General features: G+C 42.1%; 1 protein-coding gene and 1 long non-coding RNA gene across 2 annotated transcripts in view; one reads left to right on the forward strand and one right to left on the reverse strand.

Moving 5' to 3' along the window:
* LOC106527640 (uncharacterized) overlaps positions 1-12,500 on the forward strand; it is a 49,886-nt gene that overhangs the window by 32,483 nt on the left and 4,903 nt on the right. The gene's annotated exons all lie outside the window — the stretch shown is intronic.
* The window catches only part of npr2 (natriuretic peptide receptor 2), a gene marked incomplete at its 5' end in the record, with an annotated part of 59,203 nt that overhangs the window by 25,142 nt on the left and 21,561 nt on the right, over positions 1-12,500 (reverse strand). Inside the window, 4 exon segments of the mRNA XM_014022571.1 lie at positions 2,088-2,192; positions 6,378-6,455; positions 7,233-7,307; positions 7,970-8,090. Of these exon segments, the coding sequence (XP_013878025.1) occupies positions 2,088-2,192; positions 6,378-6,455; positions 7,233-7,307; positions 7,970-8,090 (379 nt within the window).

The raw sequence follows: 12,500 nt of genomic DNA on the forward strand, positions 1-12,500 counted from the left end.
GAATCGGTGACAAAGGGCAGCCTTGACGGAGTCCAACTCTTACCGGAAACGAGCCCAACTTACTGCCGGCAATGCGGACCAGACTCCTGACAGCCCGTATCAAATGGCCCGGTACCCCATACTCCCGGAGAACCCCCCACAAGGCCCCCCTTGGGACACGGTCGAACGGCTTCTCCAAGTCCACAAAACACATGTAGACTGGTTGGGCGAACTCCCATGTACCCTCCAGGACCCTGCTGAGGGTGAAGAGCTGGTCCAGTGTTCCACGACCAGGACGAAAACCACACTGCTCTTCCTGAATCCGAGGTTCGACTATCTGACGGACCCTCCTCTCCAGGACCCCTGAATAGDCCTTACCAGGGAGGCTTAAGTGTGTGACCCCCCTATAATTGGAGCACACCCTCCGGTCCCCCTTTTTAAACAGGGGGACCACCACCCCAGTCTGCCAATCCAGGGGGACTGCCCCCGATATCCATGCGATATTGCAGAGTCGCGTRAGCCAACACAACCCTACAACATCCAGAGCCTTAAGGAACTCCSGGCGGATCTCATCCACCCCCGGGGCCCTGCCACTGAGGAGCTTTTTGATCACCTCAGCGACCTTGTCCCCAGAGATCGGAGAGCCCAACCCAAAGTCCCCAGGCTCAGCTTCCTCAACAGAAGGCATGTTGGTGGGATTGAGGAGGTCTTCGAAGTATTCCGCCCACCGGCCAGCAGCACACCATCCCCACTATAAACAGTGTTGGTGCTGCACTGCTTCCCTCTCCTGAAACGCCGGATGGTGGACCAGAATCGCCTCGAAGCCATGTGGAAGTCTTTCTCCATGGCCTCTCCAAACTCCTCCCATGCCCGGGTTTTTGCCTCAGTGATCACCCGAGCTGCATGCCGCTTCGCCCGCCGGTACCCATCAGCTGCTTCTGGAGTCCCCTAGGCCAAAAAGGCCCGATAGGACTCCTTCTTCAGCTTGACAGCATCCCTCACTGAAGGTRTCCACCAACGGGTTCGAGGGTTGCCGCCGCAACAGGCACCAACAACCTTGCGGCCGCAGCTCCGATAAGCCGCCTCACCAATGGAGGTACGGAACATGGTCCATTCAGACTCAATGTCCCCCRCCTCCCCCAGAACGTGTTCGAATTTCTGCCGGAGATGGGAGTTGAAGCTCCGTCTCAGAGGGGACTCCGCCAGACGTTCCCAGCAGACCMTCACTACACGTTTGGGCCTGCCAGGTCTGACCGGCTTCCTCCCCCACCACCGGAGCCAACTCACCACCAGGTAGTGGTCTGTGGACAGCTCCGCACCTCTCTTCACCCGAGTGTCCAAGACATACGGCTGCAGATCCGATGAATTGACRACAAAATCGATCATCGAACTGCAGCCTAGGGTGTCCTGGTGCCAAGTGCACATATGGACACCCTTATGCCTGAACATGGTGTTTGTGATGGACAATCCGTGACAAGCACAGAAGTCCAACAACAGAACACCATTCAAGTTCAGATCGGGGGGGGGGCGTTCCTCCCAACCACGCCCCTCCAGGTCTCACTGCCATTGCCCACGTGAGCGTTGAAGTCCCCCAGCAGAACAAGGGAGTCCCCAGGAGGGGCACCCTCCAGTACCCCCTCTAAGGACTCCAAGAAGGGTGGGTAATCTGAACTGTTGTTCGGCCCTTAAGCACAGACAACAGTTTTAACCAACATCCATTATTCCACTTTGACTTAATCCTCGTTTTGATATTTAAGTAAAATAAGAAAATAAAGGCAGAACATTCTGAGCATGCTTAAATTTTTACCTAACATGGTTCCAGTTTCCTCTCAAAAATTAACTTTTCGGCACACAGACAGTGTCCGAGGTCAAATCTTACCAACAGTTTCCAACTTGTTTAGTAAAATTCTGAATTTTTCAAAATCTCAGCCTTTGCCAAGAATCCAGATATTTAAAAATATTTGTTTAGATGTAGACGGGCTGATGAAAAGCCCCGTTGATAGAGGTGTTCAGCTCAGGTCAAAGGTGAACAAGTGTGAAAACATTTAAATAAATCTGTTACAGTGACAGAGGTCTGGCGATGACATTGTCTGAGCCGCAGACGTTACCTGCAGGCTGCCCCGGGGGCAGTACTCCGTTACGATGCAGATGTTGGGCGGGTCGATGCAGGCCCCGATGAACCTGGTGAGGTGGTTGAACTGAACGTCTCTCATCTGAAAATAACCACACAAACAAACAACACGGCAACTGTGAGTCTTTCCAAACTCCATGGAAACAGAGGACAAAGAGGACTGACGGTTCGTTTATGCACCAGCGTTTCACATCCAGCCTGTTTGCAGTCGGCTCCGCTCGCGCCCTCCTTTTTCCACGTGTTGACTGGCGTTCCTGCTCACAGTTGACACACGAGCGCGTAATGCCTGAATTACCCTCCGAGGACATGAATGAGCCACTGTGCTGAGGAGGATTTTTAATTTTCGTTTATTTATTTTCTGTAAAGCAGGACGGAGCGAACAGGAGGAGCAAAACCTCTCAGCAGGAGAACTAATCAGGAATAAAGACCCAGTTTTAAAGTGCAGAAACACAAACCGTTTGGAACAAAAAAAAGACTGGCAGTGCAGATGTTTGAGGTTAAGAGATATTTTCTGGTGGATTTGTTTCATGAGAAAGTGTGAAATTTTCTTTAGCAGAAACATGCTGGAAAATCCTCTTACTTTCATTTCAGCTGGTACAAACGCTGCAAGAATATAAATAAAAACTACAAAAACTCTCAGTGAATGTTGAGATCTGCTTCAGCTACTGCCTCTGTTTTTATTTTCAGAAGCTACTAACTTTTAGCTACTGTGCTGCTATGTTTACTTATCCTTGGTTARCTGCTGGTCTTTTAGCTTCTAGATATTTCTTGATTGAGCTAACATTTTGCTGCTTTCAGCAAGCATTTTCTACTTTTAGTTATTTTAGCTGACCTTTAGCTAATTTTAGCTTCTAGTTATTTAACTACTTTTAGCTTTTAACAAGAATTCTGCAAATTTCAGGTTTCAGCTACGCTTTTACAAGTTTAGCTAGCCTTGGGGTTTAGTGAACTCATTGCTGTTATAGCTAACATTTTGTAACTTAATTTTTAGTTGTCTTTTTAGCTGTTTTTACCTTGCTTTCTGACATTTTTAGATTTTAGCTAGCCTTTTGGTATTTTTTTAGCTTTTAGATGTTGTTTTACTTTTTTTTTTAGCTTTTAGCTGTGTTACTATTTAGCTTTTAGTCTTGCTACTTTTAGATTTTAGCTAGCCTTTTGGTATTTTTTTAGCTTTTAGATGTTGTTTTACTTTTTTTTTTAGCTTTTAGCTGTGTTACTATTTAGCTTTTAGTCTTGCTACTTTTAGATTTTAGCTAGCCTTTTGGTATTTTTTGCTTTTAGTCAATCTTTTGCAACTTTCATGTTTCAGCTGCCATTGTGCTAGTTTAGCTAGAATTTAGATTTTAGATACTATGCTTTTAGATACTATGTGGGTCTGCTGTTTTAGCTAGCATTTTGTCACTTTTAACTTTATGTTGTCCTTTTTGATACTTTTCGCTTGTAGTTGCTATTATGATACTTTTAGCAAACCTTACACCATTTTAGCTAAATGTTTACTATGTTTTTCTAGCACATTGCTACTTTTAGTTAGTTTTTTATATACATTTTGCAACTACTAGGTTTTAGTTTCCATGTTGCCGTTTTAGTTAGCATTTTGTTACTTTGAACTTTTAGCTGAATCTTTGCTAATTTTAATTTTTACTGGTTTTAACTAGCATTTTGCTACATTTTCTTTCAATTAGTCTTTTGYTACGGTTTACCTTTATCTACCATTTTGGGTTTTCGGGGGCTTTTAGCTACACACTTATCTAACCCCATGCTACCTTTTGGTTTTAGCTAACGTTTTGATACTTTTAGCTAATCTCATGCTACATTTAGCTTTTAGCTACACACTTATCTAACCCCATGCTACCTTTTGGTTTTAGCTAACGTTTTGATACTTTTAGCTAATCTCATGCTACATTTAGCTTTTAGCTACACACTTATCTAACCCCATGCTACCTTTTGGTTTTAGCTAACGTTTTGATACTTTTAGCTAATCTCATGCTACATTTAGCTTTTAGCTACACACTTATACGTTTAGCTTTTATCTAACAGTTTTAGCTAATGTTTAATGTCATGTTACATTTAGCTTTTAGCTCACTTTTGATACTTTTAGCTTTTATCTAACCCGATGCTACCTTTTGGTTTTAACTAATGTTTTGATACTTCTAGCTAATCTTATGCTACATTTAGCTTTTAACTACACACTTATATATTTAGCTTTTAGCTAACCCCGTGCTACATTTAGGTTTTTAGCTCATTTTTGACACTTTTAGCTTTTAGTTAGTGTTTTGCTGCTTGCAGCTGTAACGACTCAGTTTGAGTTTCTTCTGCGAAGCACTCAGCGTTCACACTGGATCTTTACAGGAAGTGAGTTTTCTTTAGCTCCAGGAGAATSCATCTTTTTTTTTCGTCACAGGGAGTGACAGCACATGAAACAGAGCGGTACCAGCTCCTCCATGTTGTTAGCCTACCCTTTGGCCTACATAACATCCCCTGCTGCACTCTGGGAGACAAGTGGTTAAGTTTCCACTGGCAGGCCTGTCCCCCCCCCACTCACACCCCTCGTCCCCCCATCTGGTTGGCTTCGCTGTGAGCTGAGGTTTGACAGGCGATCAGGCCCCCGGGGTATCTCAGAAGCTGCCAGCTCAGACAGCAGCTTCTCTCCCCCTGAGCCCGCCGACTGGCCGAACAGCCACAGATCTGCAGCTCCAAATGACCCGAAACTCACTGCTGAGACCGAAAATTAAAGTCGAGAGAGCGATCGGCTATAAGTAACAGAAAATGACCAAAAGTCTTGTTTATGTCTGCCAGTGTAATTTCCAACTTATGGCTTTTTCCTTGTGCTACAGTGAGTTTCCATCACCAAACCACATTAGGTTAAGATATTTTTTCCTCCCTTATCACCCAGCCAGGGAGACTTTATATCAGACTGTGCAGCTGCTGATATYAAAGCAGCTTATGAATGTTCAGCTCACTATGAGAAGCAGGCGACATCCTGCAGCGCCCCCGATAAGATGTTAACAAGAAACCGACATCCAGTCCTCACGTAAAACACGGTGACAGACACGTTCGCTCTCGGACCGAGCCAGAAAAAACATCCAGATCTAGACAAAACCCAATCAGGTTTGCTTATTTATCTTCTGTTTTTTATAAGACTCAGATAATCAGACCACGTCTTCTTATGAGCAGGAAAAGCTAAAAAAAGCAAACGTAAATAAATATTGAGCCTGTCGTGATAATCAATAAATACATTAATCGCACAATAACTTAAAATGAGGTTGATCARTTTCATTTGCCTGTTTCTTTGTTTTTGTTGTGTCTCCCTCTTTTCTACTCCTTAGCGTAGGGAGGAGTGAACTCTGGCGTCAGGTGTTTTCCAGGTGCATGATGGTCGCTAACCTCTGTAGCATGACAAACAGGTATTTAGCTAGAGGAGAATTTACGGTTTAGTAACACCTTCTTTTAGCTGGCAAAACCTCAGGACCTCCTCAGGGCACCAGGCCGAACCTTGGGTTTGCAAAGATTTTTTTTTACACTACGTAAATTTCGTAAAATTTCGTAAACTTAGTAAGCAGTGTGGTTGACCACAATTATTTTATAAAAACCAGAGGAAGACATATAAAAAATTAGTTATGCCTGCTTAGAGGAGTTGGGTAGTGATGTTACAGCAGCCGTTATCACAAACTCGCAAAAAACACGTAAAAAATTCTGTAAACTTTGAAAGCACCGCGTGTGGGTGACCGCATTTATTTAATGAAGCCAGAGGAAGACATGAATAAATTATGCCAGCTTGGATAGTGATGTTACAACTTCAGCAGTTGTTGTAACAGACCCCACTACTTGTCTGTAACTTTACGTAAACTTTGTAAACTTCCGTAAATTTACTGGCTGCAATTATTTTATGCCAGAGAAAGAGACATAAAGAACAAGTTAGCTTGGATAGAGGAGCTGGGTAGTGATGTTACAGCTTCAGCAGCTGTTGTTCTCACAAACACCACAAACGGTTCGTCTGTAACTTGATGTAAATTTTGGAAACTTCTGTAAATTTTGTAAGCGACATTGGGGTTACCGGCTGAAATTATTTTGTGCCAGAGGAAGACGCATAAATAAATTGGGCCGTAAGCAGAGTGGGAATGGGGGAGGTTTCATTATATTACTTTAAAATGGTCTCCGAACAATATTATCGTTTATCGCGATAATTTCTGAGACCGTTTATCGTCCAGCAAAATTTGTTACCGTGACAGGCCTGATAAATACGACAAAACCAAAACTCGACACTCACATGTTTGAGTTCCATCAGAACCTGCCGCGTCAGCTCAATCCTCTTCTTGTTGACGTGCTTGATGGCCACCAGATTCCCCTGCGTGCATCACGAGAAAAAACCGTTTCAATAGAGAGACGAGGAAATAACAAGAGCGTCACCGCTATAAAAAGCACAAAGAAGAAGAGACAAAGAGGAGAAGCGCTCAGGAAGGAGAGTTAAACCTACAGGTAGGTTTGGAGCCTGTTTTCCTTCTGCAGAGGGAGACTGTTTGTGTTGTTTGCTACAAACAAAGCATGTAATTTCTTCGAGCCACAGCTGCGACCCTCTGGTTAAAACATAGCCTGGTTGTAATTTATGAGCAACTTGGATTCTATCTGCAGGTTTAACTTGTGAGTTTGGAGCTGGGATGTTTGACAGTTTGTGTGTCGCTGCAGAATGAAAGGCCCGTTTCACAGCAGGTTTTCACAGTTACATAACTGCATTTGTACTCTGGATCCAGTCACCTCTGGACTGTCGGATCTGCAGTTTATACAAAAAAAAATGCTATTTTAAATGGTTTCAATTGGAGCGACCCCGTTTTTGTCAAGTTTCCTCACAGATGAATTAGCAGCAACAATTTGACGGCAACGTCTAGACTATGAGACGGGAGTTTAGTAGCAGAGAAAGGAAGAGTGGAGAAATAAATAAATAAATAAATAAATAAAATAAACGACGCATTCTGCAGCTCGCATTAAAAAGCAGCTACCTAAATTCGCCCACACATTTTCTTCCTCTCGCCTCTCCAGCTCTCCGGCTTTCTCTGTGCTCGTGTGTCTGTGTGGGCGGGAAAGGAGTGTGCAGGAGTTGAAAATGTCAGAACTCACTAAGCCTTACCTTAAAATAGCCGGTTTTTGCAAACAGTTGATATTTTCCATGGGCAGTTATCAGGGAGCCGTAGCTGGAGCCTCTCTGAGAAGATGGAAAAGCAGAAAGCGAGAAGAAAAGGCATCTGTTAGGAAGTTTAGGTCAGCCGTTTTCACTTCGCTGCAACTGGAAACGACACGTTTTCTGTTGGTCTCTAAAAACTAGAATGTTGGCGACGCATGGCAAAAAAAATTTAAAAACGCTGAGTTTTCATACGCCGCCGCAAGAAGCGGGCTCAAAAGAGGTGCGTGATTTTTTTTCTCGTACATGTGGGAGGAATCCGAAGCCTCCAGACGAACGGAACCCGATACTGGAAGAACTCGAGGTGGCATTATCCAGCTGACTGCAGGGAGCGAGGCCCAGACCAGAGATTATTTTAATCATGGCTTTAATACACGTCTGCTGCTGGAAGCCCCGCCACCTTCAGCAAACCGCTGGAGGGGCTTTCAGGAATGTGAAAACCCTCAGAGGATGAGAAACCCTCTCAGGGCTGCAGCTTGTTCATTTCTAATAAAACAACAACAACAACCAGCTACATGTCAACATAAACAAGTGGAGCTCTGAAWTCAGACAGATCCAATTATCACTGCAGATTCCTGGAGGGCCTAATTTTACAGCACTGATGATTAATCCCACATGAATGAAGACTTCCAGCGACTGAATGAGACGAAACATTTCTACATTTTGTATCGCTGAACGAGGTTTACCTGAGAGAGGGTCAGCCGGCTGCCGGCTCGTTTGTGGTATTTATTCGGGCTTTCGAACTGAAGGTCCTCCCAACGAATCCTCCACAGCATTCCTGCCAGCTCCTTCTCCAGCTTCAGTTTCCTGTCAAATAAGAGAAATAAAAAAAAAAAACAAGGTGAAGACATCAACGAGGACTCAGCGGCTCACAAATCAGTTTCAACGCACAAGTTAATAACGAGTAAATATCTGAGCTGAAATGCCGACTCAGCGTTTAACTGTTCAAATCAGAGCAGATTTGCTTCGTTTACGTGGAGATTTTTGATCTTTAACTGGTGTTTTCTGAGATAACAGTCTGAATCTGATTACAGAGCACGTGTTCAGCTGCTTCTTGTGTTTTTATACTGAGAGTTTAATTTTACTCAAACACAGGCTCTCCTGTCAGACGTTTGGAGACTGGAAAACATTGTTTTTATTCATAATGAGATTAAAAACAGACAAAGTCATGAAATATGGAACAAAAGCTTTAAATAAACTGTTTTACTTTGGATATATTAAACAGAGACAGCTAACACATTGGTTAAAACTCGTGAAAAATATAATGAATAAATATTTGATCTACTGTATTTATTCATGTATAATACTAGAAATTTAACCCTAAAAATCATCCATAAAATTGGGGGGGGGGGTAGTATTATACATGGGTTATTGATTAGATTTTTTTATTCTTTTTAATCTCAAAAAATGATGATCGTATTATACATGAATAAAAACAACATTTATCTGTTTGTTGAATAAAATATCTGAAATATAATCTTAAAAAATTTCTTTGAAGGTTTTTTTTAGCCGTATTTACAAAAAAAACATGACTTTGAACAGAAATTTGTTTTTAATTTTCCCTGCGAGTTAGCAAAGCTTTTATTTATTTCCCAGCTGCAAAATCTCAGTGTTCAAATATTATTCAAGGTTTCCGCTTTAAAATAACTCGTTAGAACATCCTGAAAAAGGATTCAGAACAAATAGAGGTTATCCTGAAGACAAACATCTCTGGGTCTGCTCGTGGTGTCAGGATGATCCAGGCGTCAAAATGTAGCTGGAAAAAGCAGAAATCTGAAAATGTTCTGAGCTCATTTTGACCAAATCTGATTTTATTCTCAGTTTGACTTGATGAGTCACATATTCATCGTTTATTTTGATTATCTTGGAATAAATCATTTATTCTGGATCGAGTTCTTATTGTCACGTAGAGTACTAAGAATCTGATGAAGACGACAAACTGTTGGAGTTTTTATTGATACTATGAAGCGATATACATTTTAAAATGGAGGAATCATGTTTATCATTTCATAAAGCCTAAAAGCCCTGGCAACAGAAGTTTATAAAGTACCTGAAAAAATAACTAAGTAAAAGTAAAATATCTCAACAGAAAATGACAGATAAAAAATAAATTTCGCTGATCAGAAAAGTACTTAAAACTGTCAAAATTGTTCACAAAAATCAGGAACGTAAAAGTACTTTTACACACTCTAAGAAATAAATTGTTGAATTTACTGAACTAAACTGGTTCCACTATCCATCCATCCATTTTCTGTACACGCTTCTTCCTTTTCAGGGTTGCGTGGGTCACTGGTGCCCATATCCAGCAGTCACAGTGCGAGGGGCGGGGTACACCCTGGACAGGTCGCAAGTCCATCACAGGGCCACACATAGAGACAAACGAGACAAACAACCATTCACTCTYTCACTCACACCAAGGGACAATTTAGAGTTATCAATTAACCTAACAGTCATGTTTTTGGTCTGTGGGAGGAAGCCGGAGTACCCGGAGAGAACCCACGCATGCACGGAGAGAACATGCAAACTCTACCCAGAAAGGTCCCCGGACCGGGATTTCATTTGGTTCCACTAACGAAGTAAAAAAAAATGAAGCCATTTACATTATTTATTTTAAAGAAAATCTGTATATTGCTTCATATTACTATACAACTATTCACATATAAGTGCCAGGAGGACTGCGACCAGTTATACATCGGGGAAACAAAGCAACCACTGTTCAAAAGAATGTCCCAACACAGACGAGCTACATCTAATGGCCAGAACTCTGTAGTTTTCACTCATTTGCAGGCCAGCGGTCACTCTTTCAGAGATGAGGATGTTCTCATTCTTGATAGAGAGGAACGTTGGTTTGAGAGAGGAGTAAAAGAAGMCATTTTTGTAAAGAAAGACCGTCCGTCATTAAACAGAGGTGGAGGCCTCCGTTTTCAGCTGTCCCCCTCCTACAGCGCTGTCATTGGCAGTATCACTCCACCCTCTGTTAACAATAGGTAGTAATTAGGGTGAACGATAGCCATGTGATGTGAGTATCAGTCACCTGGAGGCAGGACTTAAAATCCTGAATTTTGCCTGAAACTCTCAGACTGAAGAAGTCTCTTGGAGGAGAGACGATACGTTTCATTAGAGAAGAACCCGTCCAGARGACCTATACAATTTTTTTCCTTTTGATTTTTTACCTGGATTACTGAGATGCATCAGGGTATTCACATATATTTAGTAAAATTGGACTAGCCAGAAACAGAATAAAACAGTCTTTAGATAGAAATTGTCATTGAAGACCTGAATTCATTGTTTTCTTGTGAAATGTTGGATTAAKTCACCAATATTGACGCATTTTACTGAAAGATTTTGTTTGAATGAAATTTAAGATGGCTGCTGTCTGTAGCTCGACCACTAGATGGCAGTAGTTGTCACACGCTGCTCCTTTAATATGAACTTTAATTTGACGCGCACTGTTTCTTCTACGAAAGTAAATTAATTTAAACAAGTTATTATTAAAAATCCAGCTGTATTTTACTGTAAATAATTTGGAAGCTGTTTGAAATAACCAGAATAATTTCGTTAAGTTTGGTTTATAATTCACTAGATTGGAACATTTGTTTTATTTTTCGTGTTTATCAGTGGGTAAATTGCAGCAGGGAGACAAAGAAAACGATCCGCAGTGACAAAAAATGAATGCATCTGCTCATTTTCATGTCAGGAGATATTTTTGACATGTCTGGTTGCTATTTTTGAGCCGCGGTCTGCAGAGCAGAGGCATTCCAGCTAATCAACACATCTGGGACAAATCTCCCAGAAGCTGCTGTTGCTTGACATTTTAATGATTTGCACCCAAGGGAAATAAATTGTTACTTTCGGAAAGCAGAGTTTCTCAGTTTATTATTTTTTTTAATTYGATGGCAATTTTTTTTTCCATTCTTGGTTTAGGGGTAGGGGGATTGTCGGCTCGAAAAAAAAAACAAAAAACAAAACGAGACAAGCTGAAGTGTTCCAAGGCAATCTAAAAGGTGTAAAACACTTCCAGATGGCTGCAGGAAATCATTACAGCGCCGTTTTACCCGTTCCCCCGTTCCAGCCAAGTTGGCCCCAAATGTGGTTTAATTTTTAGCTCTTTTTTTGCCACTATGTCACCAGCAAAATTCCACTGTCGGGCAGTCCAACAACATAAACAATATGCTGATGTTTGCAAGCATTTGGGGGACATTAAAGCCCCCCCAGCCCCGTCCAACCCCACCAAATAAAGAAGAGGTAGTTTTCTATTTAAAGAGCCTTGCTTGGAGGCTTCTGGCAGGCAGAGGGGTAACGTGTGGGGCTCCACACTGGGCCTATTGTTCCACAAAGCCCTTCCTGCTGGACCAACCCCCTCCATTAAAACAACAAAGTGAGTGCTGCTCTGCTCAGCATCACCTCACACTCCTGCTGCCCGGCAGACTCCAAAATCAACTGAGAGCGGCCGACGCTCCAGATGCTCCAGTCTGAACTTCAACATGGAGGACTCGCTTTATGTAAAAACACATCCACTGTTTTCTGGCTGTAAGATTTTTCTGAAATAGTCATATTTTTAGAGCAAATCCCTTTTTTATTTTATCCCATTAAAAAATGAAAATTCTAAAAGCTACATGGAAAAAAATAATCAGAGGCAGATCATTTCATAAACAAGTCCTCTTTTATTTCATATTCAAATATACTATCGTGTACATTTTACAGTGGCAGTACTTTAGTTTCAAAATATTTTTTTACAGCCAACCATTCATTCGGCCATAATTTATTATATTTAATCAAAAATACACCAGTAATCTCACATGAACTACAGCCATGAAGAAAACAAAAAGTCCCGCCTGTTTCAGCTGTAGGGTTTTATATACGACTACATAATAAATAWAACCTGGTTCTGATCCAACCTCAARTGGACAAAAAGCCACAGACTCTTGCGAGTTTAAAACCAACCAGTCCAGACCCTGATCCAGCAGAACTCTTTGTGGTTTTATCGGCCCATCACGTGGTTGTGGAGGGGTTTTGGCCCACTCTTCTTTCCATCGTTGGTTTCTGGTCCCACCACTCGCAGCACCTTGTTTCTGTTCTGTTGGACCCAGTTTGGYCCAAACTCTCTCTAGAACCCTTTGGTCCAATCGGTGACYGCAAGGAGCCCAAACCATCAGCCCTCCACCACCGTGCTGACAGCTGGGAGGAGCTGTTTGCTGCTGTGCATTCTGGGTAAAA

Source organism: Austrofundulus limnaeus, unplaced genomic scaffold, assembly GCF_001266775.1.
Source record: "Austrofundulus limnaeus strain Quisiro unplaced genomic scaffold, Austrofundulus_limnaeus-1.0 Scaffold336, whole genome shotgun sequence".
NCBI classification, from domain to species: domain Eukaryota; kingdom Metazoa; phylum Chordata; class Actinopteri; order Cyprinodontiformes; family Rivulidae; genus Austrofundulus; species Austrofundulus limnaeus.